General features: G+C 56.1%; 3 protein-coding genes across 8 annotated transcripts; 2 read left to right on the top strand and 1 right to left on the bottom strand.

Moving 5' to 3' along the window:
- Positions 1-13: 13 nt before the first annotated feature.
- Positions 14-12,131, bottom strand: LOC148777129 (uncharacterized). Of its 5 annotated transcripts, none has more exons than XM_088838883.1 (6): positions 11,762-12,131; positions 11,285-11,385; positions 10,365-10,470; positions 5,064-5,163; positions 3,163-3,379; positions 14-2,718 (listed from the first exon to the last, which is right to left on the bottom strand). In XM_088838883.1, the coding sequence occupies exons 1-5, from the start codon at positions 11,782-11,784 to the stop codon at positions 3,182-3,184; spliced, it is 528 nt and encodes a 175-aa protein (XP_088695009.1). In that variant the 5' UTR covers positions 11,785-12,131; the 3' UTR covers positions 14-2,718; positions 3,163-3,181. The 5 variants fall into 5 exon arrangements, 2 of the variants coding, with proteins under 2 accessions (XP_088695009.1, XP_088695008.1); XM_088838882.1 differs by having other exon boundaries at positions 20-2,734; XR_016038069.1 differs by lacking the exons at positions 10,365-10,470; positions 11,285-11,385; positions 11,762-12,131 and adding exons at positions 6,374-6,579; positions 6,685-6,818 and having other exon boundaries at positions 23-2,734.
- On the top strand, positions 3,303-8,852 carry HMG20B (high mobility group 20B). 2 transcript variants are annotated; one of them, XM_055429873.2, is made up of 10 exons: positions 3,303-3,387; positions 3,668-3,723; positions 4,202-4,310; positions 4,791-4,994; positions 5,585-5,705; positions 6,087-6,133; positions 6,392-6,464; positions 6,703-6,918; positions 7,504-7,636; positions 8,164-8,852. In XM_055429873.2, exons 2-10 carry the CDS (start codon positions 3,686-3,688, stop codon positions 8,174-8,176), a joined length of 954 nt encoding a protein of 317 aa, XP_055285848.2. In that variant the 5' UTR covers positions 3,303-3,387; positions 3,668-3,685; the 3' UTR covers positions 8,177-8,852. The 2 variants fall into 2 exon arrangements, with proteins under 2 accessions (XP_055285848.2, XP_088695006.1); XM_088838880.1 differs by having other exon boundaries at positions 6,703-6,872.
- Positions 11,338-14,849, top strand: GIPC3 (GIPC PDZ domain containing family member 3). Its single transcript, XM_055429872.2, has 6 exons — positions 11,338-11,633; positions 12,387-12,572; positions 12,722-12,902; positions 13,949-14,061; positions 14,345-14,426; positions 14,547-14,849. Exons 1-6 carry the CDS (start codon positions 11,391-11,393, stop codon positions 14,696-14,698), a joined length of 957 nt encoding a protein of 318 aa, XP_055285847.1. The 5' UTR covers positions 11,338-11,390; the 3' UTR covers positions 14,699-14,849.
- The last annotated feature ends 2,505 nt before the right edge of the window (positions 14,850-17,354 follow it).

Here is a 17,354-nt window from a genome sequence, read left to right on the forward strand (position 1 = left end):
TTCTCAGGCGACAAATTGGGGTCCTCTTCCTGGTTTCACACAATAAAAATTTCCAGGGACTTCCCTGGTGGTCCAGTGGTTAAGAGCTCTTCTTCCAGTGGCAGGGGATGCTGGTTTGATCCCTGGCTGGGGAACTAAGATTCCACATTGTGGAGCAACTGGGCCTGGATGCCACAACTAAGATCCAGTGCAGCCAAATAAATAAAAATACTTTTTTGAAAATTTACAAATGGGGCATAGAAATGAATGCAAAGAAACTAACATGAAATTATACGAGGTTAGACAGCTAGAGTTCCTGGTTTTATTGAGAGCAGGACTTGAGAGAATTTTGTGGCTAAGGAAAAACCTATTTATACTTTGGGGGGGGCAAAGTATCTGCTTATGGATCAAAGAATGAAAGATGTAAAGTCAGACAGTAGAAATGCTGCTTCTCACATGTTGCTTCTTGGGGATGGGTGTGTGTCTGGATCACATGCACTGGAGTGGATGCAATGCCATTTGGATTCAAGACACTTTTGTTTTTCCCAGAAAATACCCACGCAGCAAGGAATTTGTCCTGATGCCAAGGAGCTCCAAACTGCTTTCAAAATCGACATCAATAAGTTGGGAGATTGGGATTGATATATACACTGCTGCTGCTGCTGCTGCTAAGTCTCTTCAGTCGTGTCTGACTCTGTGTGACCCCATAGACGGCAGCCCACCAGGCTCCCCTGTCCCTGGGATTCTCCAGGCAAGAACACTGGAGTGTGTTGCCATTTCCTTCTCCAGATATATACACTAGTATATATAAAATAGATAACAATTAAGGACCTACTGTACAGCACAGGAAGCTCTACTCAATACTCTGTAACAGCCTATATGGGAGGGAAAGAATCTAAAAAAGAGTGGATATATGTATATGGATAACTGATTCAATTTGCTGTAAACCTGAAACTAACACAACATTGTAAATCAACTTTATGCCAATAAAAATTTTTTAAAAATCAACCTCAAGACCTTTCATTTCTTTTCCACGCACAGGAAGACCCCTGAATTCCTTGTGTGGTACCTTGGGAAGTAGAAGGACACGTTTCTATGGCAACATCAGCTTTGTCAATCAAGCCAAAGAGGCAGGGCCTGGAGGGTGGGTCTTTCCTATTCTCCTAGCTGGAATTCTCACCTAGATAGTTTCTAACCCAGCAGAGAGAGGCAAGCAGGTGTGGGAAGTCCCACATCTGATGAAGCAACAGAGCGGGGTATGGAATATGGGTCTGTCAAGATTCCAGGGCACAGCTTATCTTCCTCAGCTCTGGGGTGCCTCTTAGAGAAACAAGTTCATTGGGATTTAATTCACATTCCAGACAATGCACCTGTGTAAAGTGTACAATTGTGTGAGCTTTAGTACATTAATGGGGTTATGCAGCCATCAAAGCAGTCTAATTTTAGAACGTTTTGATCACCCCAAAAGAAGCCCTGTGACCTCCTTTGCCCCTGCCCACTGACTTTCTAGCCCCAGGCAACCACTAATCCACTTCCTGTCTCTCTGGAGCTGCCACTTCTGGAAAATTCATATAAACGGAACCATACACTGTGTGGCCTTTTGTGACTGGCATCTTTCACTGAGCCTGTTTTCAAGGCATATCCCTGTCCTAGCATGACATAGCAATTTATTCCTTTTTATAGCCAAGAATATTCTATTGGATGGCTGGCCCACATTATTTACCTATTCATCAACTGATAGACATTTGGGTTTGTTTCCACTTTTGCACTATTGTGAATCATGCTGCTGTGAACATTCATGTACAAGTTTCTGTGTGGATGTATGTTTTTAATTCTCCTGGATATGTCCCTAGGAGTGCAGTGGATGCATTGCATGGTGATTCCTGGATGCTGGTGGTTTAGTCTCTCAGTTCTGTCCGACTCTTCGCGACCCCATAGACTGTAGCTTGCCAGGCGCTTCTCTCTATTGGAGTGGGTTGCCATTTCCTTCTCCAGGGAATCATCCCGACCCAGGGATTGAACCTGGGTCTCCTGCACTGCAAGCCCATTCTTTAACTCCCGGGTACATCACATGGTAACTCTATGTTTTGTTTTTTTAACCTTTTGAAGAACTGCCAGACTGCTTTCCAAAGCTGCTGCACCTGCCTGTTAGAAATTTACATTATACATTTATTTGTTTATTCAATATATATGCATTGACAGCACCTGTGGGCACTGTTCTGGGTGCTGGCAATATAGCAATGAGCAAACAGGCAGCTTATAGGGAGGAAATGAACATATGGTGCAAAGATAAGATGGGGTGTACGGGGTGGGGTACAGCCTGGTCTCACTGGAAAGGGAGACATTTAATCTGGGGAAAGTGTATTAAGAGCAAGTGCAAGGGCCCAGAGGTGGGAATGAATGAAATGAACATATCTAAGGAGTTGAGGTCGCCAGAGTGAGGAGGAAAATGCAGGGAGGCGACAGCAGGAAGGTGCTGTGGGTAGATTGTTTGGGGTCTAATGGGCATCATGAGCATCCAGTGACCACAGATAGCCTGGGGTCAGAGGAAACACAGTCCAGGCTGTAAGAGGACCAGGCTGCTCCCTGAAGGTCCCCAAGATCCCAGATCAGGGTCTCCTGGCCCTCCATCTTCACGAGGTCTTCGCAGCTTTCTTGTCCCCACCACATTCTTCCTAGTTGTTTCCAGCCCAGCTCCTGGTCTCAGCTTCGCCGCATCCGGTCTTCTGGACGTGGACCCTGTGCAAAGCTTCCACTGCATAGGAGAGAAAGCTGAGGCCCTTTCACAGGAGGGAGGGTAGCCCCTGCATGCAGGGCGGGGCACAGCTCCGTTGGGGGCTTTAAATCCAGTCAATAAACGGGAAACTTCTCCACCCGGTCGGCTAAGAACAGGTCCCACCTTGCAGTGGGAAAAGGGACTGCTCCAAAAGACCTTAACCCCTTCCCTAGCAACCTACTACCGTCCCCATGACAACTAGGGCGGGGCCGGACTCGGCCTCATAGGTCTCCGGATCCAGCAGGGGCGGGGAGAATAGCCTTCAGCAGGGGAGGAGGAGTGTGAGCCGCGCCTGCTGGCCCTTTAAGAGGCTCCACCCGGCGAAACCTGAAAACATCCTGATTGGTCCCGAGAGCGGCCGAGCACAGCCGAACTTGACGCGTCCGCATGCAGCCTTCCCTACTTACCTCCCACGCGGCTCAGTGGCTACCGCAGCCAATCACCAACGGGCGCGCCGACCTTCATCTGCATGGTCACGCCCCAAGGGAAGGGTATACCCAATCCGATCGCTCGCCGAGTCGTTATTAGCATGTCGGGGGGCGGTGCAGGGCGGAGCGGGCGGCAGGGGCGGGCTCCCGGCGGTTGGTTGGAGCGTCGTAGCAGCCGAGAGGTCCGGGAAAGTTTCTTTGGAGGTGAAAACAGCCGCGGAACTCGGGGCCCTGAGAGGAGGCGGGGGCGCGGGGATCCCAGGGCCGGGGCGGGGACCCTCCTGGGCCGGGAGGGTGCGGACCCAGGCCGCCTGGGGGGCGATCGCCCAACAAAGGATCCCTGGGGCGCCCGCCCCCGAGGGCCTCCCCGCCCCCGGTTCCGGTCCCCCCAGGCGCCCCGGACCTGGCATTACGGGGCTCCCCAGCCCAGCCCCGCCATCGCTGGCTTGGGCAACCCTCACTTGGCCACGCATCTACGTTCCAGGTGCGGCCGGGAGTGGCCATGTCCCACGGCCCCAAGCAACCCAGCGCGGCCTCCGCGTGAGTGCGACATCCCCTCCCCCTCAGCCCACTCGGGGCTGTAGCCACCCCGTCCCGTTGGAGCTTCTCGACCCCCGCGCCCAGGGTCTTGACTCCTCCGACTTGGGACAGGAGCCCCCCACTTCGGGGTTCCCACGGGCTTCCCCCAAACCTCCGTACTCCAGTCCTTTTCAGGAGTGGCCTGCTGGCCTCCTCTAGTTGTCCTGCCCTAACCCCGGATCCTGACCTCCTCAGACGCCTGCTCTCAGAACTCAGGCCGCTAGCTGCCAGCGCTTTCGTCGTGGGGGAAGGGGTGGGTGACCCTGGCGTCCCGTAGTTCTAGTCTCTCCGAGGTCCCCTGTGGCTCCCCTGGTGCTTCAGTCTCAACCTCCGTATCCTGACCCTCTCAGAGCCCTCTTCTGAGGACTCAGGCCCCTTGCTGCCAAATCCGTCGTCGGGGGTGGGGAGTGGGAGTGACCCTGGCTTCCCGTGGCTCCAGGCCGGCGAGCGGCAAGGCTCCAGGACAGCATGGGGGCTTCGTGGTGGCTGTCAAGCAAGAGCGCGGCGAGGGCCCGCGGGCCGGAGAGAAGGGGTCCCACGAAGAGGAGGTGAGAGTCCCTGCACTGCCATGTCGGTGGCTTTTAGCCTTGAAGCTCCGCCCAGAGCGAAATTTGAATTTGCTGTGGCTCCGCCCACAGTCCAGATTTCCCTGTCCAAGCTGAGGCCCGCCCCATGTCAGATACCACGTCCCCAAGAGCTCCACTGCCACTGTCTAGGCCCCGCCCACTACCCGGGGAATCTCTGCTAGTAAGTCACGCCCATACAGGGGACACGCCCACAACACAGGCCAACTCCATTCTTGGGTTGATGCTCTGCCCCCAGTACCTCTCTGATCCCTTTACCCATTGCCAGGGGTTCCTTAACCCCACTCTCCCAATTCTGAACCTTGACCAGGCCATACTTACATACCTTCTGGGTCCCACCTCGTGGTTAGGCCCCACCCAAGTCTTCCAGGGTCCGGCCCCTTCCCCTCTGTACCGAGCCCCAGCCCTCCAGACCCCTCCCAACAGCGCGACTGGGTTCTGCAGCCGGTGAAGAAGCGCGGCTGGCCCAAGGGCAAGAAGCGGAAGAAGATTCTGCCGAATGGGCCCAAGGCACCTGTCACCGGCTACGTGCGTTTCCTGAACGAGCGGCGTGAGCAGATCCGGACGCGCCACCCGGATCTGCCCTTTCCCGAGATCACCAAGATGCTGGGTGCCGAGTGGAGCAAGCTGCAGCCGGCGGAGAAACAGGTGGGGACGGCCCGGGACCACTGACTGACCTGCCTTCACTCACTCAGACATCCATCGGCCATCACTTACCCCCAAGGAACAGGTGTGGCAGGCCCTTCGTTCTGCCGGGAGGACTGACCACCCATTAGCTCTCTCCAGCTTGTGGAAGGGAGGGGAGGGTGGCAGTTGGCTGGAATAGACATAAAAGTTAATAAACACCATTATAAAAGAAGTCGGGGGTAGATGCTGGATTTTTGTTAGAAACCTTACGGTTTTAAAGTTCTGGTAATTAAAATTTGCAAAAACATCAAGGAAATGTAACAAAATCACCAGCAGCTTGCACCCTCTACATGGGATTTCAACAGGCAAAATGGGTTCAGGAGGGCAGGTCAGCCCAGACGTGGGAGCCTGCAGACAGTCAGACACCAGGGAGTGGTTTAGAAAGGCTGGAATTGGGGTGAGGTAGTGAGGTCCGGGAGTTGGGAGGTGGCCTGAGCAGCAGAGTGAAGGGCGAAGTTTTGTCGGGAGGGCAGCAATCAGCGGGCTGAGTGATGGAGCCTGCGAGGCCTCCACTGCCACTGGGCCGAGCCTTCTCGCACTGCCCCCACCAGCGGTACTTGGACGAGGCTGAACGGGAGAAGCAGCAGTACATGAAGGAGCTGAGGGCCTACCAGCAGTCGGAAGCCTACAAGATGTGTGCGGAGAAGATCCAGGAAAAGAAGATCAAGAAAGGTGCGAAGGGCCTCAGCCCCCAGGCAGCTGAGTGCTTACTCTAAGACAGGTGACCCAGGCCTACGCCCCACCCCACCCCCGCCAAAGGGTCTCTCACGGTCATGTGGGAAGGAGGCACATGTAACTAGATAGTTGTGAGTGAACGGGGCTGATCTGTACTGAGATGGGACACATATGGATATGAGGGTGGGGGGAGGGGCCCAGGAGGAGCCTTTGATCCAGGATGAACAGGGCTCGAGGTGGGGTGGCCGGGGGGTGGGGTGGGGGGTCGGTGGTGGTGGTGGAAATAATGGCGTTCCAGGCAGAGAGGACAGCATGTGCAAAGCAGGGGCTCAGAGGAGACCTGGGAGACTGACCCTGCTCTCCTCCCTCCCCCACCAGAGGATTCCAGCTCTGGGCTCATGAATACCCTTTTGAATGGACACAAGGTAAGCGTCCCTCCTCCAAGGAGAACACCTGGGTGAGAAAGGTCTGGAGTGTTTAAACCCCCAGGTGACCAAGGACCGTCACTCATGGGGTGAAATTAGCACCCCGTCCAGATGTGTGCGAGTGGAGGCGGGGCACTCACACAAATTGAGGGGGGCAGTAAAATGGACTCTGACCCAGGTAGCCTCAGGAGACCCTCCCAAGCTTCGGAGATGACTGCCCCCCCCCCCCAAAATTGCCACCTTGTCCTGTCGTCCCAGGGTGGGGACTGTGACGGCTTTTCGACTTTCGACGTCCCCATCTTCACTGAGGAGTTCTTGGACCAAAACAAAGGTGAGCGCTGACCAGCGGTTCTTGAAGCAAGCGTTGAACCAAGAGGGCATCGAGGCGGGAGGCAGTGGCTACCTTCCTCTCTTGCCCTCGCAACCCAGACTGCTGAGGTGTGGGGCTGGAGACAGAGCAGTGACGGAAGGCTTGGCGTAGGGCACAGCTCGGGGCAAAGCCGGCAGAGGGAAGGCGGCAGGGGGATGGCGGGGAAGCGTCAGGCTCTGACCCGGTTCCCCGCCTGCAGCGCGGGAGGCGGAGCTGCGGCGCCTGCGGAAGATGAACGTGGCCTTCGAGGAGCAGAACGCGGTGCTGCAGAGGCACACGCAGAGCATGAGCAGCGCGCGCGAGCGTCTGGAGCAGGAGCTGGCGCTGGAGGAGCGGCGGACGCTGGCGCTGCAGCAGCAGCTCCAGGCGGTGCGCCAGGCGCTCACCGCCAGCTTCGCTTCGCTGCCAGTGCCTGGTGTGGAGGGCCCGCCCCCAACAGCCTAGTTCCGCCCCGCCTACCCCGCGAGTCCCGCCCCCTCTGACCCTGCCCTCGACGACCTCGGGCTCTGCCCCGGCTTCCGCGAGTCCCGCCCCTCTGACCCCGCCCGGCGAGTCCTCACTCTGGTATCCCTTCACCCCAAGTCGCTTCGCAAACCCCTTCTCTGTCCGACCGACGTGCCCCTGCTGACCCTACTCCCGGCTATCCTAGGCCTCCGCGGCCCGGTCCTCACTGAACGCTGCTCGTGCCAGCCCCGCCCACAGTGGCCCTCGCTCCCCGCCTCTCTCCGGTCTAACTTCCGTGTTCATTCCTCGGCCGACCTAGGCTAACTTCTCCCCCACCAGTCCCCGAATACCTCCATCACGACCCCGCCCTCTCCATCTTCCGTCTTCTGACCTCTGCCACAGTTGACCTTGATTTCCCCGTGTTCAGACGCCCTGACCGCGAGCACCTGACCCCACTGACGCTCACCCATGGCCCCTCCTCTGACCCCCACCTTCTTATCTTTATTTCCATGGTGACCCCCCGTTGGGCTCGTCTGACGGGTCCCTGCCTCCCCAGGCACCGGCGAAACGCCCACGCTCAGCACCCTGGACTTCTACATGGCCCGGCTGCACGGCGCCATTGAGCGCGACCCCGCCCAGCACGAGAAGCTCATCGTCCGCATCAAGGAGATCTTGGCCCAGGTCGCCAGGTGTGTTCCTGGGCAGGTCTGCCCCCCGTCCGGTTCAGTCCAGCTTGGGCTGCCTCGTGTGGGGACCACCTCAGGCTAGACTTGCCCTGGAGGAGCCTGGCTACATAAACCGGCTTTAGGTCTCCAGAGGGCTTTCTGGGGTATGGGGCTGCTGCCGCCAAGTGGGATCTAGCTGCCAGATCTTATTCCGAGGCCACAGTGCTTGCAGGATCTACTAGGTGGGGCTGGTTTGATGTAGGTGGCTAATGGCCTAGCTACTGGGGGGCCCTAATTCAGACTGGTACTGTGTTAAATGCTGCTTGGGGGATCTTGGGGCCAACACACCCCCTGGCTTGGGGGACCCAGAGCTTCACCACAGCTTCTCCGTGGATTTTACTGGGTGGCTCCTAGCTGCCCAGGATAGGTGGGATCAACTCCAGGCCCCCATCCTAGCATCTGAAGGAGCAGAGGTGGGTGGCCTCTGGGGTGGGATGGGGCCTGAGACCTGATGTGGGTCCGCCATCAACTAATCTCTTGTTTTGTCACAGTGAGCATCTATGAGGGTGTCGGCCGCCCCACAGATCCAGAGAAGACCAAGCGCCGGTCATGGCCCCTCCCCCAGTTGGACCCCCTGGAGGAGGGGTGGGGGGTTCCATCCTCTGGGACCAGGCCTGATCCTGCACCTTGGGGGCTCTAGCCCCCCTAAAATTAAATTTCTACAGCATCCCTCTAGCTTTGAATCTCCCCAGGTCCCCATCCCAGAAAACCCACCCACCATGCACTGTGCACAGGCTCCCAGGGCCCAGCCAGGCCTATTGGCCTCACAGGTCACATCACACTACACAGATGTGGGAACACACGAGGGGCAATGTAACCCGGGACAGGAGGAAACCCACAGCCGCTCACAGCTGGTGTGGGGAGAGTTACACACCCTACACCCACTCCCCGGGACCAGTTCCCAGACCCAGGGCAGAGAAAACCCACATCCAATACATGGGGACTCCTGCCTGGCAGGTGTCACCCTAAGTACCCACACGGGCAGGCACCTTGCAGGGACGCACTCTCACACTCCTGGCGGGGCCATCTGTCACCCTCGCATTCCTGCACCCCTGAATGGGGGGGCTGGCACCACCCCATGCTCATTCAGCTGAGGAACCACCGTGGAGGCAGTTGTTTTGCCACCACTCCATCTGGACTTCTTAAATAAAAAAAGTGGAATTTGAATTTCAAACTTAAATGAGTATCTGTGGTGTTGTTTTTTTTAAGGGGAATGGGCCAGGATCCTCTGTTGGGGTTCCAGACCTACCCTCTCCAGCCCCTGGCAACCACTAGTCCACTTTCTGTCTCTGGATTTACCTGTCCTAGATGTTTCATATAAAGGGAATCACACACTGTGGGTCTTTTGTGTCTGGCTTCTCTCACTGAGCATCATGTCCTCAAAATCCATGTTGCAGTGTTTATCAGTGCTTCATTCCTTTTTCTGGCAGAGTAATATTCCATAGTGTGGGTGGTCCATGTTTTGTATATCCATTATTGGTTGATGGACACTTGAGTTGCTTCCACCTTTTGGCTATTATGAATCAGGCTGCTGAGAACACACATATACAGATTTTTGTTTGAACACCTGCTCTTATTTCTGGGTAGATCCCAAGAAGCAGATTGCTGGGTCAGATGATAATTCTGTGCTTAACTTACTGGGGAACGCTTTCAGAGACTTCAGCCTTTTATGTAATATTTGAGACACCCCCAAAATTCCAGAGGTGTAATTTGACAAACACTGGTGTTATCAGTTGAATTTAGTCCCTCCCAAAGAAAATCTTGAAGCCCTAACCCCCAGAACCTCAGAATGTGACCTTATTTGGCAACAGGGGCACCGAGGATATAATTAGTTAAGATGAGGTCATCTTGGATTGTGTGTGTGGGGGTACTTCTAATTCAATGTGACTGGTGATCCTTATAAGAAGATCAAGATTTGGACATGGAGAAAGGAGAGAGCCATGTGACAACAGGCAGACACTGGAGCAGAGCACATCCCCAAGGAAGGCCAAGGATGGTTAGCCACCAACAGAGGATGGGAGTGGTGGTGGGGGGAGAGGTGCCACCCAAGGAGTCAGAGGAGTTTGGACTTGCTGACAAATTGATTTCTAGCCTTCAGAATTTTGAGAGAATAAATTTCTATTGTTTTTAAGCCACCCAACTGGTGGTTCTGTGTTATGGCGCCCCAGGAGACTGGAAAAGATGGATATTGTCGCACACACACAAAAGTGTGTGCTCCCTCACCTCATCCCCTCCCTGGCATCGTGCCCTCATTGCAGGTTTGGAGTTTACCACTCCTGGTTAGGTCTTTACATAACCTTTAGCACAAAAGGATTTCTTTCCACAAGAAAACCATTTTGATGGGTTTTTTTTAGTTTGTTTTCTAAAGATTTGAAAATGTACAATTCTGTGGTTTCTAGTATAGTCACAAAGTTGTGCAACTAATTCCAGAATATTTCATCACCTCCCAAACAACATCCCCTTCCATGTCAGCTATCATTCCCCATCCTCCCCTCCCCCAGCCCCTGGCAACCACAAACCCATTTTCTGTCTCCATGCATTGGCTGATTTGGACACTTCATCTAAATGATATCCCAGGCTATGTGACCTTTGCAATCTGGCTTCCTTCAATGATCATCAGGTTTTCAAGGCTCATCTGTTATGGTGTGTATGCCGTTCTGCACGTTTTCAAGCTTTACGTAAATTTTCTTACCTTGTCCGAAGCCTTCTGCAACTTGCCTTTTCCAGCAATGCTTGGTTTCTGAGACTCTTCAGAGGCATAAGGCCCCCCTTTTGAGCTGCTATATGGCATTCCAGTGCTGTTTATTGAGCCAAAAGCAACATTCCTTTTGGTGACACTGGGTTCCCAGGAGATTCTGAGAGAAACCTCCTAGTACCCAGAGCCTCCTCATCTGTAACCCGACAGGCTCAGAGAATTCCTGCCTTCCTCTCCTCCAGTTGAGGAGACTGAGGAAACACAGGATGAATAAATAAAATATCTGCCTTGCCAGGTCACGCTCAGTGCTAGAGAGGAAAAAAAGCAGGGAAGAGAAATTGGGACCTGGTGAGAAGGTGACATCTGAGCCAAGAGCTGAGGAGGCGAAGTGAACCACTTGGAGATGTGGGAGACATTCCAGGTGTTGGAGGGGGCACAGCCTGTGCAAAGGCCCTGGGGCAGGACCAGGCCCTGTGTGTTGAATGAGCAGGGAGGACGCCCATGTGTCTGGAGCAGAGTGAGCCAGAACAAAAGAGGGAGAAGGGGGCAGGGATGGGGATGTGGCAGGTTGTGCAGGGCCTTGTGGGCAGAATAGAAGACTAGGGTTTACCCCAGGGGAGGTGGGAGCCATGGAGGGCTGTGGGCAGGGGATGGACATGATGTGGCTCAGTTATGCCAGGGTAAGGGTCCTCTCCACCTCTGACGGTGGTTGCAAGGATTAAATGAGTGCGCCCAGCAAAGAGTGAGCTCTGGCACTGGCAGTTGCCCTATCCTTATTTGTGATCCTTATTTTCTCCCCTGCTCCCCGGGGAGAGCACAGCTGGCCCTGGCAGGGCCGGGACACCTGGGGCCCACCCCCGCATACACACTCCGCGGTGTCGCCTTCCCGGGAGGCTCGGGTTCCCGGATACCCTTACCCTGGGCGGCTCGGCTGTCGCGCCCTGGGCCGGGGGAGGGGAGGCTGCAGGAAGCGGCGGATCCGGCGGCTGTGGCGGTGGCCCCGGTGACAGAGCTCTTCCTGCCATGGAGACCACAGCGGCCCGCGAGGCCCGGGGGGCCGAGGCTCAGCGCCTGCCCGCGCCCCCGCCCTCGCCCGCCGAGCCCCCGGCGGCGTCCCCGACCCCAGCCGCGCCCCGCGCCCGCCCGCGCCTCGTCTTCCGCACGCAGCTGGCTCACGGCAGCCCCACGGGCAAGATCGAGGGCTTCACCAACGTGCGCGAGCTCTACGCTAAGATCGCCGAGGCCTTCGGAATCGCGCCCACAGAGGTGAGGCCCGCGGACCCCAGCACCCGAGTCGACCGGGGATAGGGGTGAACCCTGGACTCTGGGACGGGGCCCCCAGATCCTCCCTCTCCGGATGGAGGGGACCCTATCTCCAGATCTCAGAGACTCACCTCTCGGATCCTGCGGTGCCCATACCCCGTGGACCCCCTTTGCACTCCCTGTGCAAAAGGTGAGCAAGTCTTAGGGCTCGTGGATCCTTAGATCGTCCGGAAAACACTGGGCTACCCAGCTAGGAGTGGACCCCAGCCTTCAGGGAAGTGCCTCCAGTTCCTGGGCGCGGCTGGGGACTGGGGTTCCGGGCAGCCCCCTGCCAGGTGAGATGTCCGAGGTCGTGGGAGTCAGGGCCTGGGCCGCAGGTGTGCCCCTCAGCCCCCAGGGGGCGCCAGGAGATTTGGAACTAACTGCCTTTAAACGATGGTCTGCGGTTGTCAGGTCACCAAAGGGTTAAAAGTGGAAGTCTGAGGGAGGATGGAAGAAGGGTGTCCATCTGTCCGCAGCCTCCTTCTCATCCTACTCCTTATTCTGGGGGTCCCAGTCTCCTCGCCTCCTACTCCATTCTGAGGATCCCATATTCTGCCCTTAAGCATGACTATGATCCTGGGGAAGGCGGGGGTTTCATGCTTTCGTGCCGCAGTTTCCCTATCATGCCCCTGAGCCCATCCCCTGGTTGTTCTGTGCAGATGGTGGCGGATAAGGGCTGTCGTTAATTTGGGGCTCCCTCTCCTCTTGGGGCAGATCTTATTCTGCACCCTAAACAGCCACAAGGTGGACATGCAGAAACTCCTGGGCGGCCAGATAGGGCTGGAGGACTTTATCTTTGCCCATGTGCGTGGCGAGACCAAGGAGGTGGAGGTCACTAAGACGGAGGACGCCCTGGGACTGACCATCACGGACAATGGGGCCGGCTATGCCTTCATCAAGGTGCCCACTCTGGGGGGGGGGCAGGTGGCTTCCAGGGTGTCCTGCGACCTGGGGTGAACCCCTGCTCCTCTGTGGTGTGAATGGGCTCTGGGGACCCGAGTAGGGTGGCTGGATGGTGGGGTCCTGTGAATGACTCTGGGTCCCCGCAGAGGATCAAGGAAGGCAGCATCATCAACCGAATCGAGGCAGTGTGTGTGGGAGACAGCATTGAGGCCATAAACGACCACTCGATCGTCGGCTGCCGCCACTACGAGGTGGCCAAGATGCTGCGTGAGCTGCCGAAGTCTCAGCCCTTCACCCTGCGGCTGGTGCAGCCCAAGAGAGCCTTCGGTGAGGGCCACCTGGGGCTCTGGGGGACAAGCTGGGTGGGGTGAAGCTCTTTCAGAAATGGATTCTCTGGATGTACGGAGCGGCAAAGGGTCAGGGGATGGGACAGGATGGAAGGTTCTAGATGCCCCTGATAACAGGACAGAGACCTTCTGGCACTGTATGAGAAACAGGTGGGTTGTTTCTACATTGTCATAGAGTCAGCCCAGGCATGGGGTTGGGGGAGGCTTGGGAAGACGGAGAAAGGATAAGGAGCTGTCTGGATCTATTTTGTAACCTGACTGGGAGCTTTTAAAGTCCTGCTTTGAGTCTCTGGTGAGGTCATAGGGGCTTCTAGAATGGAGCTTTTCAAAGCGAAGCCTGTGGCTGGCCCATGGATGAGGTAAGGAGGTCACGGTGCATGTGTGAGTGCTCAGTTCTTCAGTCATATCCTTCTCTTTGTGACTCCGTGGACCATAGTCCGCCAGTCTCCTCTGTCCATGGGATTCTCTGGGCAAGAACACTGGAGTGGGTTGCCACTTCCTACTTCAGGGGATCTTCCTGACCCAGGGATCGAACCCATATCTCTTATGTCTCCTGCACTGGCAGGCAGATGCTTTATCATTGAGCCACCTGGGAAGCCCTCACGACTGCGTTGTGAAAGTGAAAGTGTTAGTCGCTCAGTTGTGTTCCACTCTTTGTGACCCCATGGTCTGCAGCCCGCCAGGCTACTCTGTCCATGGGATTCTCCAGGCAATAATACTGGAGTGGGTAGCGGGGAAGCTATGACTAGATTAGGGAGAGCAAATTCTAGAGCAAGATACTTTCTGGACTGGCCCCAAGGAGAATCTGAAGTAGTTTCTTCTAGGGAGAGTCATTTTGAGAGGAGGAAGGAAATTTAAGGGAAGGAAGGAATCTCAGACAGGGTCTCTGAGGATTCATCCATGGAAATAAGGAGGACTTTGGGGGACAGGAATGTTCTAGAAGGGCTCAGCTGGTGGCTTCTGAGTCTTTACAAAGATGTAGCTTCACCCGGAACACATGTACCTCCTCTACTCTGTCCCCTCCAGATATGATCGGCCAGAGGAGCCGGAGCAGCAAATACCCCATGGAAGCAAAAGTCAGCAGTGGGAGGGAGACCCTGCGGCTACGGTCTGGGGGGGCCGCCACTGTGGAGGAAGTGGTGAGTGGAGGGGATGGGGGGCCTTCAGGGGCTCTTGCACATAGAGTTCTACTGCTGACGCCGACTTAGCATGACCTTGGGGAAGACCCTCTCCTTTACCCAGTCTCAGTTTCCCCATCTGCAGAATGGGTTCTTGTCAAGCAGGGCAGTAATGGCGGGACCAGAAACACTGACTCATGGAAGGTCCCAATCTGCTGTCACCAAAGGGGTAGCAGCTTGGGGAGGGGGCTGGGCCAGAAGATCCCAGGCTTCTGACTCTCTGCTTTGCCCCCCATGCCCCCAGCCCAGTGAATTTGAGGAGGAGGCATCTCGGAGGGTGGATGACCTGCTGGAAAGTTACATGGGCATTCGGGACCCAGAGCTGGGTAAGGGGCCAGGGTAAGCTGGGTGGACCCTGGGGGGAGGACAGCCCATGGGGAGGAGGCAGGGATTCCCCCCCACCCCAGGGAGAACCCTCACCCAATTCCCCTCTGCTTGGCCTGCAGCATCCACCATGGTGGAGACGTCCAAGAAGACAGTGAGCGTCCAGGAGTTTGCACGCCATTTAGACTCTGTCTTGGGCGAGTTCGCCTTCCCGGACGAGTTTGTGGTGGAGGTGTGGGCCGCCATCGGCGAGGCCAGGGAAGCCTGTGGCTAGTCTGCCCTGGTGCCAAGCGCAGCCCCAGCTTGGAGCCCAGCTCCCCGCCCCAGCCCTCCCGGTCAGTTTTCAAAGCCCAGCCCTGCTCCGAAGTCCAGAAGCCCAGACCTGAGACCCAGTTCTGCTCTAGAACACAGCCCAGTTCAGAGACCAAGCCTAGATCTGAGCCCAAGTCCTGCTCTAGAGCCCAGCCCAGTTCAGGGACCAAGCCCAGATCAGAGCCCCAGCCCTACTCTAGAGCCCAACCCAGCTCAGAGACCAAGCCCAGAACTGAGACTCAGCCCTGTTCAAAGATCAAGTCCCCCTTTAGAACCCTGGTCAGTTCTGAGACCCAGTTCATCACTAGAACTCCATCCAGTTCTGAGATGCAATCCAGCTTCATAACCCAGCTCAGTTCTAGAGCCCAGGATGGCTCTAGAGCCCAGGAGAGCTCTGAGGCTAAGTGGAGTTCTGATGTGAAATCAAGCTTTGGAACCCAAATAAATTTGAAGACCCAGCCTAGCTCTGAAATCCAACCTGGTTCTGGAAGCCAGGCCAGCTTTATGACCAAGCCCTGCCATAAAACTAGATCCAACTCTGCAGTTCAAGACAGCTCCATGACTCAGCCGAACCTGGATACTCAATCTAGCTCAGGAATGCCAGTTAGTTCTGGAGCACACGTGAGACTCAAGAGGCAGCCCAGTCCTAGAAGCCACTCCAGCTTAGCAGTCAAAGACAGTACTGAAGTGAAACCCTATTCCCGAACCCAGGCCAGCTCAGGAACCCAGATGCACAGTTCAGTCCAGCCCAGTTCCAGACCCTATCTGTGTCCTAGGGCCCAGTCCAGCTCCAGTGATGAATCCAGCTCAGAGACTGAGCCCAGCTCTAGCCCCCAGCCTTGTGCAACAAGCAAACCCAGCTCTAGGATTCAGACAAGCTCTGGACCCCCACCCATTGCTGGGGCAAGACCCGCCTCCAGAGCTCAGCCTGATGCTGAGCCCCATGCTCACTACAGAGCACAGAGCAACTCTAGAATGCCATCCAGCTCTGGGACAAGGACAGATCTCCGGGCTTGGCCTCTTTCCAGAGTTCAGTCTACCTCCAGCACTCCACCCAGCTCCAGAACTCAGCTCGGTTCTAGAGCCCAGGCTGGCTCTGAAATCGTACCTGGCTCCAAAACACAGTCAACTGCTGAGACCCAGGTGCATTCCAGAATACCGCTAATGTCTGGAACCCGGTCAAGTCCTGGGACCCAGAAGGATGCAGACACAGACTTCAGCTCCACAGCTGTGTCAAACTCCAAGAGTAGACCCAGTTCAAGGACCCAGCCCTGCCCAGGAGCTCAAAACACCTCTGAGGCTCAGCTCAGCTCAGAAAGCCTGACAAGTTCTAGAAACAAAATCCAGGCCACAACCCAGGGCAGATCTGGGACTGAGCCAGACTTCGGGAAGCAGACCAGCTCTGGAACTCAGCTCATCTCTAGAACCCCTCCCAGCTCAGAGATGCAGATAAGTGCAGGAATTAAGCCTCGCTTTGGAGTCAAGCTCAACTCTAAAACCCAACCCAGCTCCACAGTTCAGTTCAGGTCTGAGATGCAACCCAGCTCTGAAACCTGGAGCAGTTCAAGAGTACAGTTCAGCTCTGGATCCCAAACTGGCTCCAGAACCCAGACCAGTTCTGGAACCCAGCTGAACCCTGAGATTCAGCCCAGCTCTGAGACCCAGACCAGTGAAAGAACTCAGCCCAGCTCTGAAGTCCAGCTCAGCTCCAGAACACAGCCTGCTTCTGGATGCCAACCTGACTCTAGAACCCACGTCAGTTCTGGAACCCAGCTCAGTCCTGAGACCCAGCCCAGCTCTGGGACCCAGACCAGTACAAGAACTCAGCTCAGCTCTGGGGTCCAGTTAAGCTCCAGAACCCAGTGCAGCTCTAGAATTCAGTTCAGCTCTGAGACCCAGACCACTTCAAACACTCAGCCCAGCTCTGGAGTCCACCTTAGTTCCAGAACTGAATCTGATTCTGAAACTAGAAGCCAGACCAGTCCAAGAATCCAGCTCAGATCTAGAAAGGGGCCCTGCCCACAGACCCCAGGCCTTGACCCCAGAACCCAGCCCGATCCCACCCTTTATGCCCGACCTCAACACCTAGGCCCACCACCCAGAGCCCTGACTCCAGGTCCTAGCCAAATCTCTTGCCCTGAGCCCCAGCCCCATGATCTGGTACGAGGAACCCCACCCAACCCTGGCCCTGGCCGAAGCCCCTCAACTTCTCCCCTGGCCCCATACCCACAGTCCCCCTTCACCCCCCAGAAACCAGCCCTTTCCCCCAAGCCCCAGCTGGGACCCCAGAAGTCTACCCCACCCATCAAATCTGTCATCCCTAGTTTTGCCCCCAGGGTGGCCCTCCTTCCTTCTCAGCCCCTTGAACCCTCATTTGAGGGGCCTGCCCCCTCCTCCATGCTCAGGGAGTCTGGGTTACCTCCATGGGAGTCAGAGCTCCTACCCCACCGTGGAGGGAGTAGCTTGGGCATGACATAGTTGGAGCTCCCAAGGCCCCCAACCCCTCTCCTGTTCCTCCCTGCCTGGTTTGCCCAGAAGTAGCAGGTGACCTCATTCCACACCCACCCCCATCCCCGCAAATGGGGTGGGGCAGGCGAGGAGGGGATGGTGGAAACAGC

This window comes from Moschus berezovskii, chromosome 8 (assembly GCF_049115385.1).
Source record: "Moschus berezovskii isolate FMDL1 chromosome 8, NW_MosBer_1.0, whole genome shotgun sequence".
Taxonomy (NCBI): domain Eukaryota; kingdom Metazoa; phylum Chordata; class Mammalia; order Artiodactyla; family Moschidae; genus Moschus; species Moschus berezovskii.

What these genes read in the sequence shown, in the direction of transcription:
- HMG20B (XM_088838880.1), top strand. Translation starts at nt 3,686, where the DNA reads ATGTCCCACGGCCCCAAGCAACCCAGCGCGGCCTCCGC. An exon ending in TGCAGCAGCAGCTCCAGGCG is followed by an intron (nt 6,873 to 7,503) that starts GTGCGCCAGGCG and finishes CTGCCTCCCCAG; the next exon opens with GCACCGGCGAAACGCCCACG. An exon ending in ATCTTGGCCCAGGTCGCCAG is followed by an intron (nt 7,637 to 8,163) that starts GTGTGTTCCTGG and finishes GTTTTGTCACAG; the next exon opens with TGAGCATCTATGAGGGTGTC.
- GIPC3 (XM_055429872.2), top strand. Translation starts at nt 11,391, where the DNA reads ATGGAGACCACAGCGGCCCGCGAGGCCCGGGGGGCCGAGGCTCAGCGC. An exon ending in CCGCCACTGTGGAGGAAGTG is followed by an intron (nt 14,062 to 14,344) that starts GTGAGTGGAGGG and finishes CCATGCCCCCAG; the next exon opens with CCCAGTGAATTTGAGGAGGA. An exon ending in CATTCGGGACCCAGAGCTGG is followed by an intron (nt 14,427 to 14,546) that starts GTAAGGGGCCAG and finishes CTTGGCCTGCAG; the next exon opens with CATCCACCATGGTGGAGACG.
- LOC148777129 (XM_088838883.1), bottom strand. Translation starts at nt 11,784, where the DNA reads ATGGGCACCGCAGGATCCGAGAG. An exon ending in CGACAGCCGAGCCGCCCAGG is followed by an intron (nt 10,471 to 11,284) that starts GTAAGGGTATCC and finishes CTCAATAAACAG; the next exon opens with CACTGGAATGCCATATAGCA. An exon ending in GCCACACCTGTTCCTTGGGG is followed by an intron (nt 3,380 to 5,063) that starts GTAAGTGATGGC and finishes TCACCTCCAAAG; the next exon opens with AAACTTTCCCGGACCTCTCG.